General features: G+C 37.6%; 1 protein-coding gene across 1 annotated transcript; it reads left to right on the forward strand.

The window, feature by feature from the left end:
- Positions 1–22,359, forward strand: prpf3 (PRP3 pre-mRNA processing factor 3 homolog (yeast)). The gene is made up of 17 exons (XM_077207366.1): positions 1–269; positions 1,016–1,173; positions 10,883–11,013; positions 11,188–11,343; positions 11,655–11,741; positions 15,762–16,024; positions 16,193–16,311; positions 16,403–16,590; positions 16,706–16,872; positions 17,075–17,157; positions 17,293–17,436; positions 19,282–19,381; positions 19,785–19,898; positions 20,647–20,765; positions 20,879–20,956; positions 21,067–21,128; positions 21,470–22,359. The coding sequence occupies exons 2-17, from the start codon at positions 1,029–1,031 to the stop codon at positions 21,617–21,619; spliced, it is 2,106 nt and encodes a 701-aa protein (XP_077063481.1). The 5' UTR covers positions 1–269; positions 1,016–1,028; the 3' UTR covers positions 21,620–22,359.
- The last annotated feature ends 329 nt before the right edge of the window (positions 22,360–22,688 follow it).

The raw sequence follows: 22,688 nt of genomic DNA on the forward strand, positions 1-22,688 counted from the left end.
CAGATGACAGCAGTGTGTCCGGCGTCAATGTCTTTCCGGAGGAAACGTTCACGATCAACTTCCGTTTCCGTTTCGACATTGGAAAACGTTCAGCGAACACCGTGGGAGCAGAGAAGTCTAGAAACATTTCAGTTCTTTTTCCTCCCCTTATTTACACAACTATCGGATTATTTTATTTTAGTGATTTGGTGTGGAGGAAGAAAATACGATAATTTTTGATAACGAGGAAACTTGCCAGATTGCTGTAAAACAGCTGAATAAAGTTAGAGGTAAGTGTTTGTGTTAAGGTTCGGTTCGTTTGCTACCGACACCCTTCTTAGACCCTTCTTCTTACATTACCATGGTGACTTATAACTGCACGCATTAAATTATCGTTGCTACAATTATAGTTGTTACTGTAATATAACGGCGGCAACTTGGTATTGTAGACTGCTGTCAATAACTGGACAGTATGATATTTTTTGCAGTGCATTTGATTTGTTACTTTGGTAACATTCTGAGAGACTTAAGTTAAAAGCCACTTCAGTGAACTCTTGAGGCCAGCAACACAACACGATTGAACTGAATCTTGCGCAGCTAATGTTAAACATTGATAATATTTGTTTTACTGATTCTAATAAGTAATGTTTTCTTTAATGTATCGTCTTCGTTGTTGCTCTTAGAATTGTACAAAAGCAAAACTCTGTCATGCGTGCACAAGTTGGAATCACACATTGAGACTAAATCAAACACCAAATACAAAACATTTGTATACTGTTGTTCGGGCCCATTTCTTATAACTTAGTGGTTTACTAATTTATTAAAATGTATTGATTTGTGGACTGACACTGCAAAGTAGTGACCAATAAGCAGATTTTGATTTGAGACCGTAAATAGAGAACCGTTATAAATATCTGGCTGTAAAGGAAATAAACGATTAGACATATCTATTAATGTGAATATAAATAAGCTGTAAAACTGAAAGTGGTCTGTGACATTAACTGTATGTCTAACATTTTGTTTGTTTGTCTGTTAGATTTTCCTCCAGTATGTCTCTTCCCAAGCGTGAGGTTGATGAGCTGAGGCCATGGGTGGAACGCACAGTAAAGAAGGTCCTTGGTTTTTCTGAACCCACTGTGGTCACAGCAGCGTTACACTGTGTGGGAAAAGGCCTGGACAAGAGAAAAACCACAGGTAAGATGTTTGCCTTATATGTATATATCATGTACTGATTAGTGATGTCAATTTTCACAAATACCCATGATCGATCGTTATTTTAATTAACAATCCATTAATCGTTAGCCTTAATACTGCAATATGCATCTACTGCAGTGGAATATGGCCAACAGCATGACCAGGTCTGCAAATGCTGCTCAAAACTACATGTTCCTCACCAAATGAATGAGAATGGTTTTTATTCTAAATAAAGGGCTAGTAGGATTGTAAAAAGTTTCGATATGATTGATCATTTAATTAATGAATTATCAAATAACAACTATTATAATGTGTCACCAACTGCGTCTCAGATGCGTGCTTCTCAGAATGTGTGACTGTCGTGGACGCGCACTTCCTGGAACAACACTCTGAAAACCGCAACTAAACCCAATGAATTCACAATGATTTAAGAAAATGGTGTTCTCATGTTTTGTAATATGACAGTCCCAATCATCGTTATTATTAGCCGTGCATTGCTGTTTGAGCTGCATGCGCTGAATGAATACCAGTAAACTGGAGCACTTTGCTAGTGCGTTATTTAACTCAAAGAAACGCATCCTATGTGAGATTAATAAATACAAGACAAAATAAACATAATATTACAAATTATATCTCCACCAAATTACGAGAATGCATAAGTGAATTTGAACTAAGTTACGTGCCATTCAGAAAGACTCATGTTGTGGACACGCTCTTCCTGGAGCAACGCGACACAGCAACTAAACCAAAGTAATTCAGTGTTTTATTACAATATTGTTCTCTTTATAATGTTATGTAATATGACAGTCCCAATAGTCATTATAAGTCGTGCATTGCCGTTTGAGCTGCACGCGCTGAAGCTGAAGAGGATCACCGTACACTTTACTACATAAATTTTAAACCAAATGCATCCTATATGAGATTAATCAGATATAGATAGGCCTACACAAAATAAACACAATATTACAACTTACATTTGCACAAAACAAAAGGCTGCGAATGCACACACAAATTTATAATCATGATGGTGTAAAATGATCCCAAACATAACTCCGGCATGCTCGCTTTACATGTTTCGCGGTTGAGCACTACGCACGTCTATGAACCTGCTTAATCGATGATCGATACATTTTATCGATTAAATGTATTATTGACAATTAATTGATCGTCGATCAATCTTTAACATCCCTAGTACTGATTGATTTTAGTTATATCTGTACCTGCTATATCATATTACAATGAAATTACAGTTCTACTGTAGGGGTGAATGCCTGCGGAGATGGGAGAAACCGTCTCTCACGCAAATTGGAAATGTTTCTTCTGTCCTGAAGACAGTTTTTACTTCTGCAGCAAACCTAATGCTGGGCGTACACAGTGGGATTTTTGCTGTCGTAGGAGCTCGCAAGTGTTTTTTTTCCCTAGTCTCACACCCGTTTCACACATACTCCGTATGCGGTGTGTGTTGCTGTGCGTATACAGTACAGGAGCAGCACGCGCTATAGTGCTTTCACATATGCTGCGTTTGCAGTGCGCGACTGATCCGCAGTTTCTGTGCCACAAAATCAAAAATGGCTAAGTAATTTTGATTTTAAATCCTAAGTTAACTTTGACATTAAGACATTGAAACAGTATGAAAATAAATTTTAATTATTGTGATTCTTTGTTACATGTAGTTTCTAGAGATGCACCGATTGATCGGCTGGTGATCGGAATCGGACGATTTTCACGTGATCGGCCATGACCGGCCGGTCAGTCTGGTGTATTCCGATTTTTTTTGTCGGTCAAATGCACTCGGGCGCCGCATGATTAACATTGCGCAACATCTGCATCGCACGTGCACACGGAACGCACGTAGGAAACCTCGTGATTTACGGCCGTTTCACACCGCAAGCGTGAGCAGCGCGTTTTTTTCCCCCGCAGTGCATGTTAATCAATGAGTGCATTCACACCGAGAGCGGTAGCAGCGCGTGAGCGTCGATTAGGAGCGTCGCGTGGGCAGCAGTGAAGCGCGGGTTTCGGCGAAGAGTCTATTTTTGCTGCACTGCTCACGCTCAATTAAAGTGAAAGCACACTTTTGTTGGACAAAATAAATATGATTTCACCCCAAAAGTGCCCAGAATTTGCATGTCTGGTGTGTTTTAACAAGAACTGGTGTAGGCTATGTCAGAAAAGTAATTATTTTTATTATTTCCCAATCGTTTCCCTGCACTTGCTCTACTTGCCCGAGCTTAGCGCTTGTTTAGCCTGGCTGAAAATGTGGCAGAGGAGAAGAGCTGTTTGCGAAATAAAACTTGCCATTGATGTTCAAGTGATTGCAATAAGCCTGTGTGTGTGTTTGGATGAATACCTTTATACTGCAAGGCTATATTTATTTATTTATTTATTTTTGCTATTTATATATTATTTTATTGCCATTACCTGTTTTCATACAGAAGTTTAGTTTCCTAAATAAGTAAATATATCACATTTTTGTATAGTTGAATATAGGAATTGAAAATGATTCTTCCATACCATAACACTGCACTTACATGTGTGAATTTCCCACACCATTAGTAATAATTCATATAGTTCATTTTTATTTAATTTGTTCAAAAAATGTTCTATGTAAAATGTTCTATTAAAGAAAAGACAGAAAATAAATATTTGTGTTTGCTGTAAAGTGGTTAGAAAAAATGAAATCGGAATCGGCTAAAATCGGTATCGGCAGGCCAAACTCATGAAAAATCGGAAATCGGAATCGGCCTAGAAAATTGTAATCGGTGCATCTCTAGTAGTTTCCCCCCATCCCCTCCCCAAAATATATATCATGTATTTTTTGAGGGGGGAAAAATCATATATGATGGCATTTTGCAACTTTTGAGACTATAATCATACTTTTTTGTTTTTCTTGACCCTGTAATTTAGTAACTGTAGAACACCTTAAAGCTGCAGTAGGGAGTTTTGAGAAAATGTTGACTTTGCCTGAAAATTTGAACAAGCACAACTTACAGGTCCAACCCGCTTGCTCTCTGCTACGCTACAGCCCTCCCTCCACAGCTCCTCCCCCACAGCGGAGCCTGCCGTGAACGCGCAGGCTAGTAAGCAGGACCACCGATGACGGCGGATTACAAACAGTTATGGAACATTCACTAATAGGGACGAAACATCAACAATATGCTTTACATTGACTATGGCCTGCCCATACTTTGACTACAAACTTGGTCCTCAAATCATTATGTATTTTGCAATACATGTAACTTTATAAGGTTGCACTCTTTCTATACGTTATAGCTACTAAGATAACGTTAAAGGATTAGTTCACTTTAAAAAAAAAACTTTTGCTGATAATTTACTCACCCCCATGTCATCCAAGATGTCCATGTCTTTCTTTCTTCAGTCGAAAAGAAATTAAGTTTTTTGATGAAAACATTCCAGGCTTTTTCTCCATATAATGGACTTCAATAGGACACAAACGTTTCGAGGACCAAATGACAGTTTCAGCGCAGCTTCAAAGGGTTTTAAACGATACCAGACGATGAATAATGCTCTGTTCTGTGATGCACGTTCGTGATCCTGTTCGAACTCGTTCATCCAAATGAACAAATTTTTTTTCGAGTCATTCGTTCGTTGAATGAACGAACTGAATCGAAAAAAGATTCGTTCATTTGGATGAACGAGTTTGAACAGGAGAGTCACGAATGACGGTACGCGCTCGCGCTGTGCAAGAGAGGGGTGATCAGCGCGTACACGAGCGTGATTGACACTGCTAAGACATTCCTCCTGGCTCTGATTGGTTGTTTCTGACCGGGAGCGGTGTATTTCTGCAAATGGCAGTAGGACCACAGGGAGGAGCCAGAGGAGCTTGATTTTTTTTCACAGATTATCTGTCTCATATTCTACTTTCAGGACATAACGAGAGTTTTAACAAATATATTTGTTTACAAAAGCTACCTACTGGAGCTTTAACTGTAATTATGCGTATATGATGAAATTATTACAGTTTCTTGTCAATCTATGTCTATTTTAATGTGAACAATGCGCTGCCACTTTAATTCAGCCCAGCAAAAATAGACTGCGAAAACGATCTGTGCGCTGCTGTATACGCACCGCACCTGGAACGGATCGCCGGACCGCACTCGCGTGCAGTGTGAAAGTTCTAACCTGTTAACATGGGTACGTAAAAAAATACGCACCGCATACGCACTGCAAACGGAGTATATGTGAAACGGGCTTGAGAAAGCACACATCAATCGTTTTTGCTCATATTCATTTTGTCTCACCTTGTATTGTGTGAGAGGAACTACGAGCTGAACCCAGTACCTTACAAGCTCCTCCCAATAATTTTTAAACAGGTTAAAAACATTTGTGTAGTCTGGCTGAATTTGACCAGTGTATAGGGTCTCCTGGGTTCCCAGATCATACAACCACATCACATAGGCTTCTAGCGCGCACGCGCACACACTCTAGGGCTGGGCGATATGGCCTAAAAAATCCCTGATTTTTTCACAAAAAAATTCGATTTACAATTTAAATTGATTTTTTTCTCTCCCTACTTAAAATCAATCTGCAGATGACAAAGAAATTGTTCAAAACAAGTTTTAACTTGATTTTGTTTTAATATTCCCTTCTGGGATTTGATCTCGATTAAAGTGCAATCAGAAACAACAAGCCAAAAAGACAAGAGGACAGGCCCTGTCTGTGAAAACAATGAAAATGTAACATAAAATAAAATGGGTGGATTGGGATTGGGGGGATGTGTAAAAAAACAAAAAACTTGCATCAAATTATTTGGTAACTAAACATAATTTTATTAAGTTTACTGGTATGCTACTGTTTTTATTATTGCTTAACACAAATTTCACAATTTCAACTTCAATTTGATTCTTATCTTGATTCAATATAAATTCCTTTGGATAAATAGGTACAGTAGATACGTTAATGTGTTAATTGTTCTCCAAAAAAAATTTAAAAAAAATAACCTAATGCTGTAAACATACAGAGAGCCCTGTCAGTTGGTGGGCTAATATTAAAGGTTAAAACTAACTCAAATTAAATATAATGCATTTCTTATGATAACAACATTATACTATTTTAATGATATAGGTAAAAATATAATAAATGTGTAATATAGTTATCATATTTAGCAAAATACCCCTCTCTATAGCAATTATTTTAAGTCCAACTAACATGCGTGCTATGGGTCATTAAAAGGCATCCTGAGGTAAATATAACGTTACGTGACATATGTTGTTCTCCAGCTGTTTTATGGACATCTTTCCGCGGTTGAAAAACACTGATCAATCGATTTGATTACATCTCGGTAAGTTGGTAGTAAAGAGTAACAGATGATCGGTTCACGTACCGCTTGAACTGAGATCTGCCAGCGTTCTTTCACGTCACATTTACAAGCACCAAAACGGTGTTTATTGTTTGAATTTCGTAATAAAATTGACAGAATCTGAGAGCTGAGAATCTGTTTCATATCGATAGTAACCTGCCCTGTCTTGTCTGTCGGTGTCAGTGTCCTCTTTGCTTCGCGATTTTTCTCTGCGTGAGAAAATGGATGCGTGGCGTGAGAGCGTGTAAAAAGTGCGTCTCTCACAGTGAACTCGTGAGAGTTGGGAGGCCTGCAGATTTAGCTTGTAAATGTTTTCGGTGGGTGTGCTTCTGCTGCAGCGGTCTTGTTCATTTGCCATGTTGTTTGTGCATCTCTATCATGGCAAGCGCTGAGCCCGGTCGGAACTACGGGAGCCCAGATGGGAGCGTTGGCGGTTGTTAAAGAGAAAACCGATTTTCATTTAAAGAAATCAGCGTAAACTACACATTCGAGTTAATTGATAAAATCGATTTATCGCCCAGCCCTAACACACACATATAAATACACTCAAGTTGTTTTTGTTGACCTTGCTGTTCTTTGCTATTCACCTACCGGTATTCATTTGCACAGCATTCTTTTTTTTTCATCTGAAGCTATAGCATTGCCATTGGAAATATTCATGTTTTTAGCACCAAAACTCAAGCAATTGCCACTAGTTTGCAATGTACAGGTACAGCCATGCCGTATACAAACTGCTTTGACACGATTATCACCTGACTCATATCATGTGCAAGGGCTCACAACAAGCTGCCGAGTGTCTAAACTCTTACTCGCACTGTGTATGCCAGGCTTAAGTTTAGCCTCCTTATAGCTATAATGATTTTTTTTTTAAAAGATCTCTATAGCCCCTTTCACACAGAGATTCCGAAAAATACACGGATAAAGTGACCCGGGATTTGACCTGGGTTCGTTTGATTTTGGTTCATTCACACTGCCAGTGATTTTCCGGATTCAGAGAAGTGCGTTCACACACAACTAGGGCTGTGCCATATCATACCGTCCACGATAAGACCGGTATACATTTTTACATGATAAAAAAGTGTCATATCGCGATATCAATGATATAGCGACGCGATGACGTATGGCGCATTTAACGTTCCCTAGCACGCACGACAACAACACCTGTCTGAGCGCGAGAGCAGCCTGTCAGCCTCCGATGACGATTTAGCAATTTCACAAACAGCTTGAGTGTTCAGCGGGGCTGCCGACGCGCGTCTTCTCTCGCGCGCGTTTAGGAGTCGGGACATGACTGAATGGTCTCTTGCACAATCGGGCCATCAGTGCATCGTAACTAAAGTTTATAATCAAGTCTTCTTAATTCTTATCAGTTTAAACATTCAAGCGGTTTTAAACTATCCAGTAAGTTACTCGCGCACTCTCTGAGAGAGTTGCACTGCGTGCATACATAGAGTAGCCTACAGCTTGCGAAAAACTAAAGTTATTTTTCGTGGATTATATCGCTTTAATGGGGGGAAAAACGCAAAATTGTGTAAAACTTCCGGTCTTGGTAAGTATACTCATAAACACAGTCGGTTATGTATAAAACGCATGTGACAGTGTGACAGACAGTATAATGAAAACAGCAATGGATCCGTGCACTAGCTGTAAAAGTGACAGCAGCCATAGGCTATGCGTCTGTCATTAATGTTATCGTCAAAACAACAAAAGATAGCTTTAATTGTAATGAATGAGAATTATTAGCCTATGTATTTAATTTAATCAGGAAACAGAACTAAAAGACTATGTGTTATTTTACATTTGATTACTTTATTATGTTTCTGTAGTATTTCTGAATACTGGTGTTAGACCTACGCACATTTAACATTTAATTCAAAGATTGAAATCAAGCTTCCTTGTGTTGTATAAACTCTTAACAACAAAATTACCACATTGTAAAAACGCAATGAGTGAGCAAACATTTAGGCGAGATAAACATAATAAGAAAATTTTCAACAACAACAAAAAAAATGTCTATATCGTCATAAATATCATTATCGCAAATATTCTTGAAATATCGTGATAGAATTTTGAGGCTATATCGCCCAGCCCTACACACAACCCGTGAAAATCCCGTAAAGACACGTGACATTGATGTGACATGAAATATCTCAGCAGCGTCTATAGTTTGCTTATGAGCTGCGATTTCTCTCGAGTAACCACGCTTGTGCATTTTTTTCTCTGATTCGATCATAAACTAGCGCATTACCTACCGTTTCACTAGACTGCTTTCACTTCACTTCAGCATCATCATTACGACATGGCATTGATTACGGCTTTTGTTCACACAGCGTGCGTTCCGGGACTGATCCCGACAATGTTACTAGGTCCCCAACCCGGCATCGATCCCGGCATCAATCCCAGGTCGTGTTTGCGTTCACACAGGCGTTCTGGCAATTTCCCGGCAATTTCCCGAGATCAGCGCGCTGTGTGAAAGGGGCTATTGGTATCTTAACATTCATTGTGAATATGTAATTGAGCCTGATTGCTTGAAGCTTGTAAATGAGTCTAGCAATCCAGAAAGTTCCTTTATATATTCATGTCATCATGATTGATGTTATAGTTGCATGGATAAACACGGGAAATGGATATGGATAATAATTCTGCTTAATTTTTGTACATCTTTAACCATGTAGGTTTGCCATTGAAACATAACATGACCTCACTCAGCTTCAATTTTTAAGTTCTCTATAAGCTTCAAAATTTGTTGTAATTTAAAGAGATTTATGCACTGACTAATAAAGAGATCCTTAATTTGCTGTTTTAATGTTTCATTAATTGCTTTTAAACTTGTACAGATTAGAGAATGTTTTGTTCTGGGGACTAAAAAAGGTTGGGTGAATATTGAACATGAGTAATTTGCCCCAAATCAGTATTAAAATCATTAGTAGTTTGTTAAAAGGAGTTCAAATGAAACTAAACTATGATACACTTGTAAGTATTAATCAACAGTTGTGGTTAAATCAGCAAATTCTGTAAAATCTAAAACATTAAAGGTCTGTTCACACCAAGGACGATAATTATAACGATAAAGATATAGTTATAAAAATCATTCTAATATCACTTCTATAACAGCACAGAGAAACAATATCATTGGCATAACTTTAGAAGGATTTTTCCAGCTTTTGAATGATTAAAACATTGACTGCCAATCAGAATTCATTCTGCTTAGAAAAAAACAGAACTAGAGGTCGACCGATATGGGTTTTTTCAGGCCGATGCCAATCTTTTGAAATCCGGGTCGGCCGATGGCTGATAAATCCTACCGATTTATTTTGGCCGATATGTGCTTGTTTTTTGAAAGATAAAATTTGAAAATTGTATATTTGAAAGATAAAATGTAACACAAATAATTGCTTGAGATAGACAAAATTTCTCTACAAAAACATTTATTGAACACTTGACCAATCTGCAATTGTACACTTAAATTAAAAATGTATAATGTAAAAACATATTGTACATATAATGTATAACAAATATATTAAATAAACGAAAGTTGATAGCAGCCCTTCTGCTGTGATAATGCAACTTCAACTACGCTATCAATATCCAAAGTAAATCCTTACCGTTTTCTCCAAGGAACTTAGCTCCTTCCTTAGGCACTGAATGAGGTCTGCTCACTCTGCTGGAAAATGACTCTAGCAGCAGCGTGCGTCGAACACGTGTTCCACAACAACAACAACACTAGGCTGCTCACAGATGCGCCTGCCTAATAATCGGCTTGATATACTTGGATATTGGCCTATGCCGATTATGTTACAAAATGCAAAAAATCGTCCGATTAATCGGCCAACCTCTAAACAGAACAATATCATCTGCTAGTTCTTGGTGTGAATGGGCCTTAAGTTGGGGTGTGTGGAAACAAGCTAGTATTTTTTTGTGATTAGGGACAAAAAACTATCTCATTTTAAAAATTTTTAAAGAAACATGATTGCTGTTTTTTGATTGGCTTGACATGTCTTTACCTATCCCATCTCATTTTTTTTACTTAACACCGTGTCTACACCAGATGTGAGCGGAGCGATGCGACAAAAGCAAACAGAAACCATTATAATCAGTGATGCTGTCTACACTGGATGCAGCGCGACAGAACAAATTCCTGACATTAAACTAATGCCCTGTTCTATTTCTGAAGTACTTCAAGCGTTCACGCTACTTCTTACACAAAGAACAAATGGATTTGTAGCGGTTGCTTTGTCACGTCCAGTGTAAACGGCATCAATGGCAGCACTGGTTTATGAAGAATTAGAAGAGCAGATTTTAGAATTTTATTATTCGGCTGATATACTGTGGCAAGGCAGTGAATAATTCCACAAAACTCTTCATTAATGGAGATCAATATCTCTCTTCTTTTAGACCAGCTAAGGCCGTTTCTTGATGATTCAGCAAGCAGCTTTGTCGAGCGTCTGTTTGAAGCTCTTGAAGAAAGCAAAAACTCCCGTGGCAATAAAGGAGCTGGAGAGAAGAACCGCAAAAGAGAGCTGAAGGTATAGAGTTTTGTATGCCTACAATGTCTGAGCAAGAAGTAACATTTATTAAAGAAATTAAGTCTGTTCTGAATAAATTGAGTCACTGTTTTGTGAAACTGACACTCAATATAAGGTAAAAGTTATGGTTAAGTAAACTTTCTGTCTTTTTATCTGTTTTATTTGTTTGTTTAGGAAGTGTTTGGAGATGAGGTGGAAGGAGTGAAGGATGGGCACAGTGTGGATACAGGGGTAAAGAAGAAGAGAGCACCTCGCTTTGAGGAGGTGGATGAACCAGCTGTTTTACCTGGACCCCCTACAGAGAGTCCTGGCATGCTTACCAAGATGCAGGTAACACACACCATCAATAAAAGAAGACACTAGACAGAGGTATCTGATGGAGTATGTACAGGATCACTTCAATAAAATGTTGACAATTTAATGAAATGAGTAATGGGATGATGTGTGATCACTACAATATTTAGAACATTTAATGACTAGTAAGTACTTGGGTAAAACAGATATTGCTTAGTGCTGCACAAGTGTGAAAGTTCACAGCTTTTTTTTTTATAGAGGACACAACATAATTGCTCATAATTGAATATTTTTTGATGGACTGCCTGTGTCAAGTGTAAATACTATCTGTGATGCTCTATTTTCAGATAAAGCAAATGATGGAAGCAGCCACACGGCAGATTGAGGAGAGAAAGAAACAGCTAAGTATTGTGGCTCCTGTCCCCTCTACACAGGTAATAAACAATACCAAACACCTGTTTACAGTAACGGCCCTGTACTACCTTTGTTCAAAAGAACTCTAAGGAATCATAGAAATACCTTGCATTTATTGTTTATTTAAGGCGAGACACTACTGGTGAATAGAGTAAAATTTTTAACGTACAGATATCACCATGAAACTTTACCAGTTGATTACTTGCATGAATAGGAGAAAAAAATGTATTGCAAGTTTTCTGTAATTTTATGTTTAAATATGCTAATCAGGCTATATCTAATTAAATATGCACTAATTTGCATATATTTTGAAGTGACTTTTCTGAAGATGAAAAAAACAAGGTTCAAAATTTTTTTTGCATTTTTTTTGTGATATATTCAATGAAAAGACATTTACAGAAGGGATTATGAATATCTCCTTTTGTTACCCTGTAAATCAGAAAATACTGCCAATAGCCTTAAAAAAATGATTTCCGCCCTATTTTTAGGCATAAAATGTCATATAAATCAGGCCAAGAATGATACATCAACAAAACCCTCTGAACAAACCTTCACAATATAGTTAGGAATAGGACTGTAAAGTTTGGTGTATATAGGTGCTACAGAAGTGGAAAATTGTCACTAGGAGTGTAGGAAAAAACTAATTTTGAGAAAACGGCCTTTAAAGATTTTTATGGCAAAATTCCACTAATTTCTATTGAAAGCCATGAATTACAGACAAAATATGCTTTAGGTCCATGTAAAATCAATGTATCACACTGTTTAACATCCAAAACTCATCATTGCTTCATCCATCACTGATCATAACATTCAAAACATCAAAACCACACATCAACAGTCCATCACACATGTGAATATGAATCTGCCTGAGGGACTCACAACCACTTTAGGATCCCACAATTACAGATTTGTTTAGTATTATATAGTAATTATATTATACAAAACTTGAAATGTGTTGTGTAATATAATTGTTTTGTATAAATAGTGTGTAAAGTATTGTATATATGTGATACATGCATATTTGGATTCGATAGCGTTGCAAAGGAGATAGAGAGCTTTCTAACGGTGTGTGTGATGACAGGGTGCAGACAGCGATCGCGGTGCAGCAGGATGATTTAGAACGCCAACTTTTGTTGAATTTATGCAAAATCTACACACGCAAACAAAGTGTAGTAAAATAAAGACCTAAATGTGTATTTTGGACTTTTTTTCAGCACAAGTCTGAAAGAAGACATGTTATTAAAGACAAATAGCCCAAAATCTCAAAATTGACCAGTGAAAAAAAAAATTATGTTTTTGCCTGCCGTGTCTCGCCTTAATTTATGATTGTTGATAAATTAATCACAGGTAATTTTGTTTTTCACAATATAATATATGCGGAATAAAATATTTCTTGTTAGAAGTTAAATGTAGATTTAAAATGTTTACCTGTAACACTAATAAATGTGTACAGTAACAAAGTGCTTATAAATCATTTGCAAACTATTAGTTCACAGTTAATTCATAGTTTATAAACTGTGGTCTTCACTTTAAAGGTAAGTTTTTTTGGATGAAAATATCCAAAACCCACTTGAACAATGTTATATATTTTGTGGATTTGTGTACTTATATTATCCCAAATGTTTCTAAGAATGTTTAAATCCAGAGAAATAAGAAGTTTTAATCAGGACACGGACCATCATACCTGCGCTTCCCTTCACTTATTTTGTGGAAACCATTGAAACACCAAAGACGCTTTAATATATTATGCGTTTTATTAGACGGGTGAGCAACTGTGTATACATCGAAACCATTGAAACACCAAAGACGCTATAATATATTATGTATTTTATTGGAAAGGTGAGCAACTGTGTATACATTCATCGACAGAAACCTAATCATTGTTATACAGCTCAACACAGTTAGTCTTGTTTAAATCTCGTTGTCTTGATTTACCACGAGTACCATGTTTTACCAGACCTAAGATCGATCTAGCTCACTGCAGTGTGCAACAAGTGGCCGCTGAGCGAACGCACAGAGTAGCATTATAACAACTTTCATCACACTCAAATGTATCTAATATGAACAAACAGCGCTGCAATAGCGCATACGCATCGCCGGAAGAAGCGGAAGCGCCTGCGGCGTAATAAAAGCTCCACTGCTCTCGAGCCGAGTGTCTTGCTTGTCTCTGGAGCTTGTCTTGCTCCAGCGGCCTCATTCCGCTCCAACGGCTTTCGTAAAGTTTATAAATCTTTAATACATTACCGGTCATCCATGAATTTGATTTCTGCGCGAGTGCCGTCGTATTCTCCACCGGCTGTGGAGGTGAAGACAGCAACTCCCATATCATGGTATTTTTCAAAATTATACCGGGTTCACGGTATATGATGGTATTTTTTTCCCCAAGTATGACTGGGTGTTAACCACATTTTCTACTGATTGAGAGAGGAAATGCTGCAGTAGATTGACTTAGGATGCCCTATTTTACTGTCATCTGTGAATATTGTATTAAAAAAAATCCACACTACTATTAATACATGTTTGCAAGGCCCCACAAAATGATGCTGTTTACAAAGAGGTGCCAGCAGGTGGTGCTTTAAGACCGGCAGAAATAGCAGTTTCTACGGTAACGGCTCATAAGCGCTGCTTTATCAGGAAACATACATTGTTTCAACATTATTGAAACATATTAAACTGTAATATAATTTGACAGCTATTAATTATAGTTTAACCTATCCATCTTCACCGTCACGCTTAGTAACACACACAGCTGTGCATCACCAGTGCAACAGTGAAAAGACCCTCTCAAACAGTGACACGTCGCTTTCCGAGCGTTGTTAAATCGACATACACCGATATTGCGGTATATTAAAATTAATATAACAAAAATGAACACCGGTATTCGGTAAAAACCGGTAAACCACCCAGCACTAGGTGTCATCAAGCCTCGCCTTTGTTTTGAATAAACAACCTCTAGTGGTGAAAAATTACATAGTGTGGCTTTAATACATCAATAGGCTATATACAAATAGAGTTCTTCATTCATCGTCACTTTAATTATTAAATAAATATTGTTTAATTAGTTCTTATTTCAAGTTAGATAATGGTTTTTATGCATTAACAAATGATTAACCATACAAGTGATGTACAGTATTTTAAACCTATATTAAAGGAGCTGTTAATGTTTATTAGGAGTAAATACTCGTCACTTTAGATTAGGTCATGGAAAATACAAAATTGCTATTAAATAAGGACTAAGTGCCGTTATAGTTGTGGTGTGCACTCTGTTATTCTTTTATGTCTAATATTTAAGCATTTTCCCATAATCGGGTATCGGTATTGTAATATCGAATTCACCAATCCGATAAATGTCGCCATCTTGTTGTCTCTGCTTATCATTAGTCTCGTAAAGTCGCAGTCATAGTCCCGTTCACGCACTGGGTTGAGGCTCAGGAATGCTCCAGCTTAGCCACCATATGTAACTTTTAACAAGATCCACTCTTTTAAAACACCCTAGATTAGAGGTCGACCGATAGTGGATTTTACCGATAACAATAACCAGGTTGGATGGCACTGGACAATAACCAATAGTTTTCAAAGTGGATACTGAATGAAAATAAACAAATCACTCCAAGTAAACTAATGCTGAACTTTATTACATAAAAAAAAAAAACGTGAAAAACTGACACTATGAACTTACTGTTTTTTGTATGCATGTTAACAGTGTAAAGACCACAATTTATAAAATATGAATTTACTAATAGTTTACAAATGATTTAGAACTACTTAATTACTGTATACTGTGTTACCGACTTTTTGAGAAGGGGTATAAATATAATTACTATGTTCCAATGAATGTGTTCCTTTTGTTTAATTTAAGTGATTTTAACTTCTGCTTTAAAATAAGTAATCAGCTATTATACATTTTTAATAATTAATAACTTGTTTCTTTTCAGAGTAGCAATGTTGTCTCTTATGTTATTTTTTTCCCCCAATTGTCTGTCATTCTTTTTCATCTAAGCTTTAAAAATGGAAACCATATTTAGTTCTTTCTCCTATAGCCTAGAATGGTTCAATCTCAGACGGACCCTAGTGCTACACGTTCCAACCTCCCAGCGGGGGGTGCCACCCAGTCCATCGCCCCCTCTCAGGCTGCTAACTTCATGAATGACGCTATAGAGAAAGCCCGCAAGGCAGCTGAGTTGCAGGCCAAGATCCAATCCACACTGGCCATGAAACCAGGAATTCTGGGTGCTTTGGGCAACACAGGGCCACATAACCTGGTAGCCCTGGCTAACCTGCACGCCATGGGCATTGCACCACCGTGAGTTTTGTAAACATGTAGAAATAACTTTCGTATACATAATAAAGATTTTTTTTGGGATGGGGAACAGGCTTCATGTATCCTAGGAACATTTGTATTAAATTGCAATGTGTTCTCATGTTAAGGTGAGATTTATTTGCTTAAAAGTTGTCTCATGTTTGCTTATAGTAAAGTGGAGCCTCGTGAGATTACAAAACCAACTCCCCTCATTTTGGATGAGCTCGGACGAACTGTTGATGCCAGTGGGAAAGAAGTTGAACTCACACATCGTATGCCCACTCTAAAAGGTACCACACACTGCTACAGAAATATGAATCTCTCACATTTTGTTGTTTTGAAATAGACTTTTTCTAATGTTCTCTGTTTTGTTTACTCTAGCAAACATCAGAGCAGTGAAGAGGGAACAGTTTCGGCAGCAGTTAAAGGAAAAACCCAGCGATGACCTGGAATCCACGTCTTACTTCGACTCACGTGTGGCACTTACTCCTGCACAGAGAGCCAAGAAAGGCTTTAGGTTCCATGAACAGGGGCGCTTTGAGAAGATCGCCCAGCGCATTCGCACCAAGGTGGGCAACAGCATCCCTCTTTATTTTTGACTCAAAAAAATCATAGATTAAAAATTTGAATAAAAAAAAAACAGCTCAATAATTGCAGAGAAATAATATTATCTCCTGTCCTCAGGCTCAGCTGGAGAAGCTACAGATGGAGATTGCTCAGGCTGCCAAGAAGACAGGCATACAGGCCTCCACTAAACTTGCTCTTATTGCCCCCAAGAAAGAGATGGGAGAGGGGGAGATTCCTCGTATAGAGTGGTGGGACTCCTACATCTTGCCTTCCCACATAGAATTGTAAGGGTCAATAGCTTTCAAATCTGCTACAGACAATTTTAAAATATACAAGACAGGTTCAGGAAAAAAAAAATGGTGCCGTCCAAAGTCGTATTGACATTGTGAAGAATTAAGGCTGTCTTTTCCATTTAACCTGGCAGTCATGCAGTTCCTTTTGATAATTTATAAAATAATTGAGTAAAATTTCTGTTCTTTTTCTCAGATCTGCTTGTACAAATTTAGATGAGGTGGAAATGCACGGAGTCACCAACCTACTTGAACATCCTATTCAGATGGCCCCTCCAGGTATTCATGCATGCATTAAACATCAAAACATTCTGCAGACAGAAACTGTTTGAATTTCAAAAGACCCATTGATCCAAATATTTGGTCTAACTTTGTTTCTATTTCTGTCTTTCTCTTTTTGCTTCTATTTCTCAGTGGATACAGATAAGCCAGTGACTCTGGGTGTATATTTGACTAAGAAAGAACAAAAGAAGTTGAGGAGACAAACACGTAGAGAAGGCCAGAAAGAGGTGCAAGAAAAGGTCCGATTGGGTCTTATGCCTCCACCTGAACCCAAAGGTACATCACCAGCCAGGTTTAAATGTTTATTATGTCAAACAACCAGCCAAAGGTTTGGGCACACCTACTCATTCTTTATTACTATTATTTTTCAATTAAAGTTTTCACAGCATAATTCATGAACACTTGGGTTTATATTCAAGGTTTGTACAGTCATGAAAAACTTGGAAAAGTAATGTAATTTTAAAATGCCAATTTCCAGGCTTTGAAAAGTGTTGGAATAATACTTTTTTGAAAAGTCATGGAAATTTGTTTCTCAAAAGTCTGTATAATAGAATAGCCTATGTTTAATTAGGGCCTGAATGTCGGTGCTGGTTTCGTTCTTATAATGCTGGAAATTCACTGTAACTTGTTGGTTAGATCAATAAATGAATCCACACATTCATAATATCTTATCAAATCAGTAATTTAAAACAGCGTCAGTTATTCAGCAGTACCACTTCGTCTCTCTCTCTATCTGACGCACAAATGGCTTCACATTTTAGCACATTGTGTCAGCGCTGCAAGCTGCGATTTTAGTTTTTTCATTTTCATGTCTTTTTAAGTCTTTCCAATTTAAACATTCTAGCTATTTTACACCATTATGTACTCTGAGAGACGGTTTTCTGTGCACTCTCAGCCAAAGCGCATACACATAAAGCCACCTCGCAAACAACTCGAGTTCTGCCAAATTGAGTTCTTTTTCGGGGCTTATTGCGCTTAAATGGCCAAATACTTTGTCTTGGCGTGTATCCCCATACACCACGTTGGTTGTCTTAAGTAAACATAAAACAGTTGAGAATCAGTATATTGGATCAGTAAATTCGCCCCACATGCATGACCACAGCCTAATGATTTTTATATCATTAAAATAAAAACATCCCTCCTATAAGAGTCACCTAAGGGAATTCCCCCCTTGTTCGTGAAGCTATGTTCCCTGCATCAGGCACAGTCAGAGCTTGTACTTATTTAAACAAATAGTATTAAAGGGGCTATGTGTAGTTTTTAGCAGCCTCTAGCGGTGATGTTTCAAATTGCAAACAATTTTTACAAGAGCGCTCGTGCGCGTGCTCGAACTCAAGAGCGAGCACTTATTGTACCGGCCACACTGAGAATTTCAACACACCGGAGAAAGCATCACAATAGGGATGAAAGCCAACTCCGGGTCTGTTTTTATACCTAAATATATATCTATACCTAAAACAAAGCGGAGGTCTCTCCATAATTCAAACGCTCTGCCGATGTTGATCCGTGTTTTCGTCCGAAGTTGATCCGATTCACGTTTGGCCTGACGAGCTTCTTTTGTTTTTTATATTTATGTGGAGTTTGTGTTAGAGTCTGTGTTGTGCTGGAGGCATGTCGTTTTTTGGTGTTATCAGACTCCATGTAGTTAGCTGCAGTGCCGTTGCATAGACTGGATATAAAAAGGAGAGAGGCTCGGGAGCGCGCATGCACGTCACATCCGATGGATTTCGCGGTAAATCCGGCCCGAAGCCTTCACATAGAAATAGGAATACTGGCCTTCAGAGGTAATAGCAAAACCCGACAAGTGGATCATTTTAATGTGTGATTACAACCCCTTCACATACAGGCAATAAAAAAAGGATTAATTTTAGAAGAAAAGCTACAATACCTTTAATAGTCATTAATTTTAGTTAAGATACTATGATAAATTTCAACATGGATTTTTATTCTTACATAATTTTTTCATGGAACATTAGTACATGTATATTGCCTCAAAAGTCATGAATTGGTAAAAATGTGTATCAACCCCGTATATTTTAGCTTCTACAAAGTAGCCACTAGATTACAACTCTGTACTTTTCTCTGTGTATGCAATCTTAATGTGTCTATGTTTGTGTGCAGTGCGTATCTCTAATCTGATGAGGGTTTTGGGGACGGAAGCTGTGCAGGACCCCACTAAAGTGGAGGCTCATGTTAGAGCACAAATGGCCAAGAGGCAGAAGTGAGTGGTTTCACAAGCACAAAGGATTGGTATCAAAGCCAATAGTACCGTATTTTCCAGAAAAGAAGCCCCACCTGGTTAAAATGGCACATTTACAATCATTATAAACATGTATTTTAGTTCCCCTCCACAACAAATCCTTTAAATTTAAGTGTATTCAGAACAGGAATGAAAGTATACAACAAACACATTAAATGCGCTATACAAACAAACTTGAGCATTTCTCTCACTCGGCATGAATCCAAATGTGTGCACTTTTTGAATTTTGCATGCTTGGCTTTGGAAAATAAGTTATAAAATGTTTTAGATTATTTAAAAAATTTAATTTATACTCTGTGAAATACAGGCTTCTGTTCTTTCATGTTTGATTTGCATAGAGTGATGTTTTACTTTGTATGTTCAGGGCCCACGAGGAGGCAAATGCAGCACGCAAACTCACAACAGAACAAAGGAAAGAGAAGAAGGTGAAGAAACTTAAGGAGGATTTGAGTCATGGGGTTCACATTGCTGTTTACAGGTACGAATCGAATTTTAGACTAATCGGCTAAAATCGTGCATTCAGATTTTATATTTGTCCTGTAACACGCACTGAATACATCGTAGATTAAATAGTTTAATTTCAGGGTCTTGTTAGCTTGCAGGGTACTGCTTTAGAGAACAAAATCTACCACAGTGTTTCCTATAGCCGCACTGCATCCTGCTAATCAACAGCTCCACAAAGTTGCATTCTGAATTGATTGCGAATAGAGAAGCCCACAATTCAGAATAATAGTAGTCATCAAATAACATTTTATGATACAACTGTCTGAGAATTAGCCAATGGCCAAAAATATTAAACTATTGAAAACTATTTTGTAATTTAGCTTCGTTTAGCCATCACACACTGGTAAACGAACCCAGGGAGCAGGTATTATTAAATTATACCGAAGCTATAACTTGAACGGATGATTTCTCGGTGCTGAGTAGGGGAGCTCTAGGACTCAAGCTGCCATTTCTGTCAATAGGTCACGTGATCTCCCCTCCTTGTTTTCATTCTTGCCAAAAAATTAAATATGGTGCTACCTGACTAAGGCTTATTATATCACAGTCCAAATTTGCTCAGTTTCGTCACATTCAATACAGATTTTTTTTCTGTTTGCTACTGATTTCAGCTTTGTCAACTTTTAATTGCATTGTTCTTGCTGCTTGCATACAACAACATACATATAGCGTGGGCAGTTTATATCCTGTTGTTTACTCAAGTGGTTTATCTGCTTTGCCTGCAGAATTCGAAATCTGTATAACCCAGCCAAGAAGTTTAAAGTGGAGGCCAATGCAAACCAACTGTACCTTACTGGCACTGTAGTACTGCACAGAGACCTCAACATTGTAGTAGTGGAGGGAGGTTGGTGAATGTGATATGGCAATCTCTATTAATGATTATCCTCACAGATTTTTTTTTAAATAATTTTTTTCAGGATCATTATTTATCTTTAATTGACACCTTTCTCCCTGTAGGACCCAAGTCACAGAAGAAGTTTAAACGACTGATGTTGAGTAGGATTAAATGGGATGAGCCGAATTCCAAGAGAGATGGTAAGGGGGAATGTGAATGACTGAAGACTAAACATTTATGATCAGCCTTTTATGAGCTTTTATTCGGAGCTGACCTTTGACCTTCCATGCTTTTTTCTTTTCTTTTTTAGAACCTCAAGATTCAGATGATGAGGGTTCTAGGAAGAATAATAAATGCACCTTGGTTTGGGAGGTAAATGCATAGCCGTTTCATATGTAATTAAATGGAACATTTACTGAAAATGATGCATTACTTTGATTACTCACCATTTGTAATAGAAATAATCTATTTTTGCTGTTTCATTCAGGTCAAATCACCTTTATTTATATAACGCTTCATACAATATAGATTGTTTCAAAGCAGCTTTACAGCAATAAATGGCAAAATAATGATCAATAATGTTATTGGCCATTTCATGGTTTTTACTGCTGTAGACATTGTGATATGAAGTAATTCAAAGTATATAATAAGTTTTTCTTTCCTTTTTCTTATGAATCCTATGTGTACTTAAATGTATAAATTTCATTCCTCAGGGTACAGCCAAGGAACGTAGCTACGGGGAGGTGAAGTTTAAGCAGTGTCCAACAGAAAACATGGCTAGGGAACATTTTAAGAAGCATGGCACCGAACACTACTGGGACTTGGCTCTGAGTCAGAGTGTTCTGGAGACAACTGACGACTGAGATATAGACTGAACTCTGAAGAAGAACAACAACAGAGGACAGTGGCATGTGGACCTTACACATTTTATTTCTTTTTTTTTTTTTTTGAGAGAAGAGAGAGAGAGGTGGAATAGACTGTGGCAGAGATAAATATGTATATAAAGATAGTTTGAGTGTCTAAGAGGATGGTTGTCTTTTGCATACCTGCAATATAGGTGTGAAACAATGCAAGGCTTAAGAAATGAGCTAGGATGTTAACCCTTATGTGTACTGCTGCAGAACTTCACAGTGGTGGCAGCTTAAACAAGGGTGGACACTGGTTTTGTATCTCTTGTAAACATTTTATAGTGTAGGCCGTGCAGTCTTTGATCTCATGTGTGATTTCTACCTAGGATCCATCTGGTTTGAGTGCTGCATCATGTGCTCTCACCATTTTGATGCAGTCTTTTCAGTAAGTAAGCCTCACTCCTGAAATAAGTTAATTGTTACTGTGTAGTTTGTTACTGATTGGACAGACATCTTTGAGAGCAGATACAAGACTATTAGTTTCACTATAACACAAAAGTGTTGATTTTAGTGTGGCTGAAGAATGCAGAAGGATTTTTATTTTGGTTCACCTATTCAAATGTCCAATACCAAGGGACAGAACACATGGCTGCTTACGTTCATGGCACATTTATTTTTCATATCCCCCCCCCCATTTCATGTCAAGAAATCAAATGAAACCAAACAAATGCTGATCATTAAAGCTCGGGCAAAAAGTTCTTGTTTGTTTTTTGAGAAAGTTTTACTTAATTTTAAGATATATATATAAGTAATTTCAAGTCATTTAAAATACATTGACTTTATAAAGAATTCCACCTCGGCTTTTTCTAGTGCCAAAACTTGATCTCCAGTTGCTAGACTAGATAAATGCTTCTGATATGCTCCCAAAGATGCAGTGGTGGTACAACAGTATTTGGACCGGGCATTCTTTCTTCACCAAGACTGTGTTCCACTTGGAGATTTAATGGTATGATGCTTGTAGCTACCTTAAGGTCATCTTTTTGTTTTATACAGCCACAGTTAATTGTATTATCATTATTATTTT

The sequence above is a fragment of the Siphateles boraxobius genome, unplaced genomic scaffold (genome assembly GCF_051911475.1).
Source record: "Siphateles boraxobius isolate OS27281-9 unplaced genomic scaffold, OSU_SipBor_1 12, whole genome shotgun sequence".
In the NCBI taxonomy this organism is placed as follows: domain Eukaryota; kingdom Metazoa; phylum Chordata; class Actinopteri; order Cypriniformes; family Leuciscidae; genus Siphateles; species Siphateles boraxobius.

What these genes read in the sequence shown, in the direction of transcription:
- prpf3 (XM_077207366.1), top strand. Translation starts at nt 1,029, where the DNA reads ATGTCTCTTCCCAAGCGTGAGGTTGATGAGCTGAGGCCATGGGTGGAA. An exon ending in GCATGCTTACCAAGATGCAG is followed by an intron (nt 11,344 to 11,654) that starts GTAACACACACC and finishes CTCTATTTTCAG; the next exon opens with ATAAAGCAAATGATGGAAGC. An exon ending in AATGCACCTTGGTTTGGGAG is followed by an intron (nt 21,129 to 21,469) that starts GTAAATGCATAG and finishes TTCATTCCTCAG; the next exon opens with GGTACAGCCAAGGAACGTAG.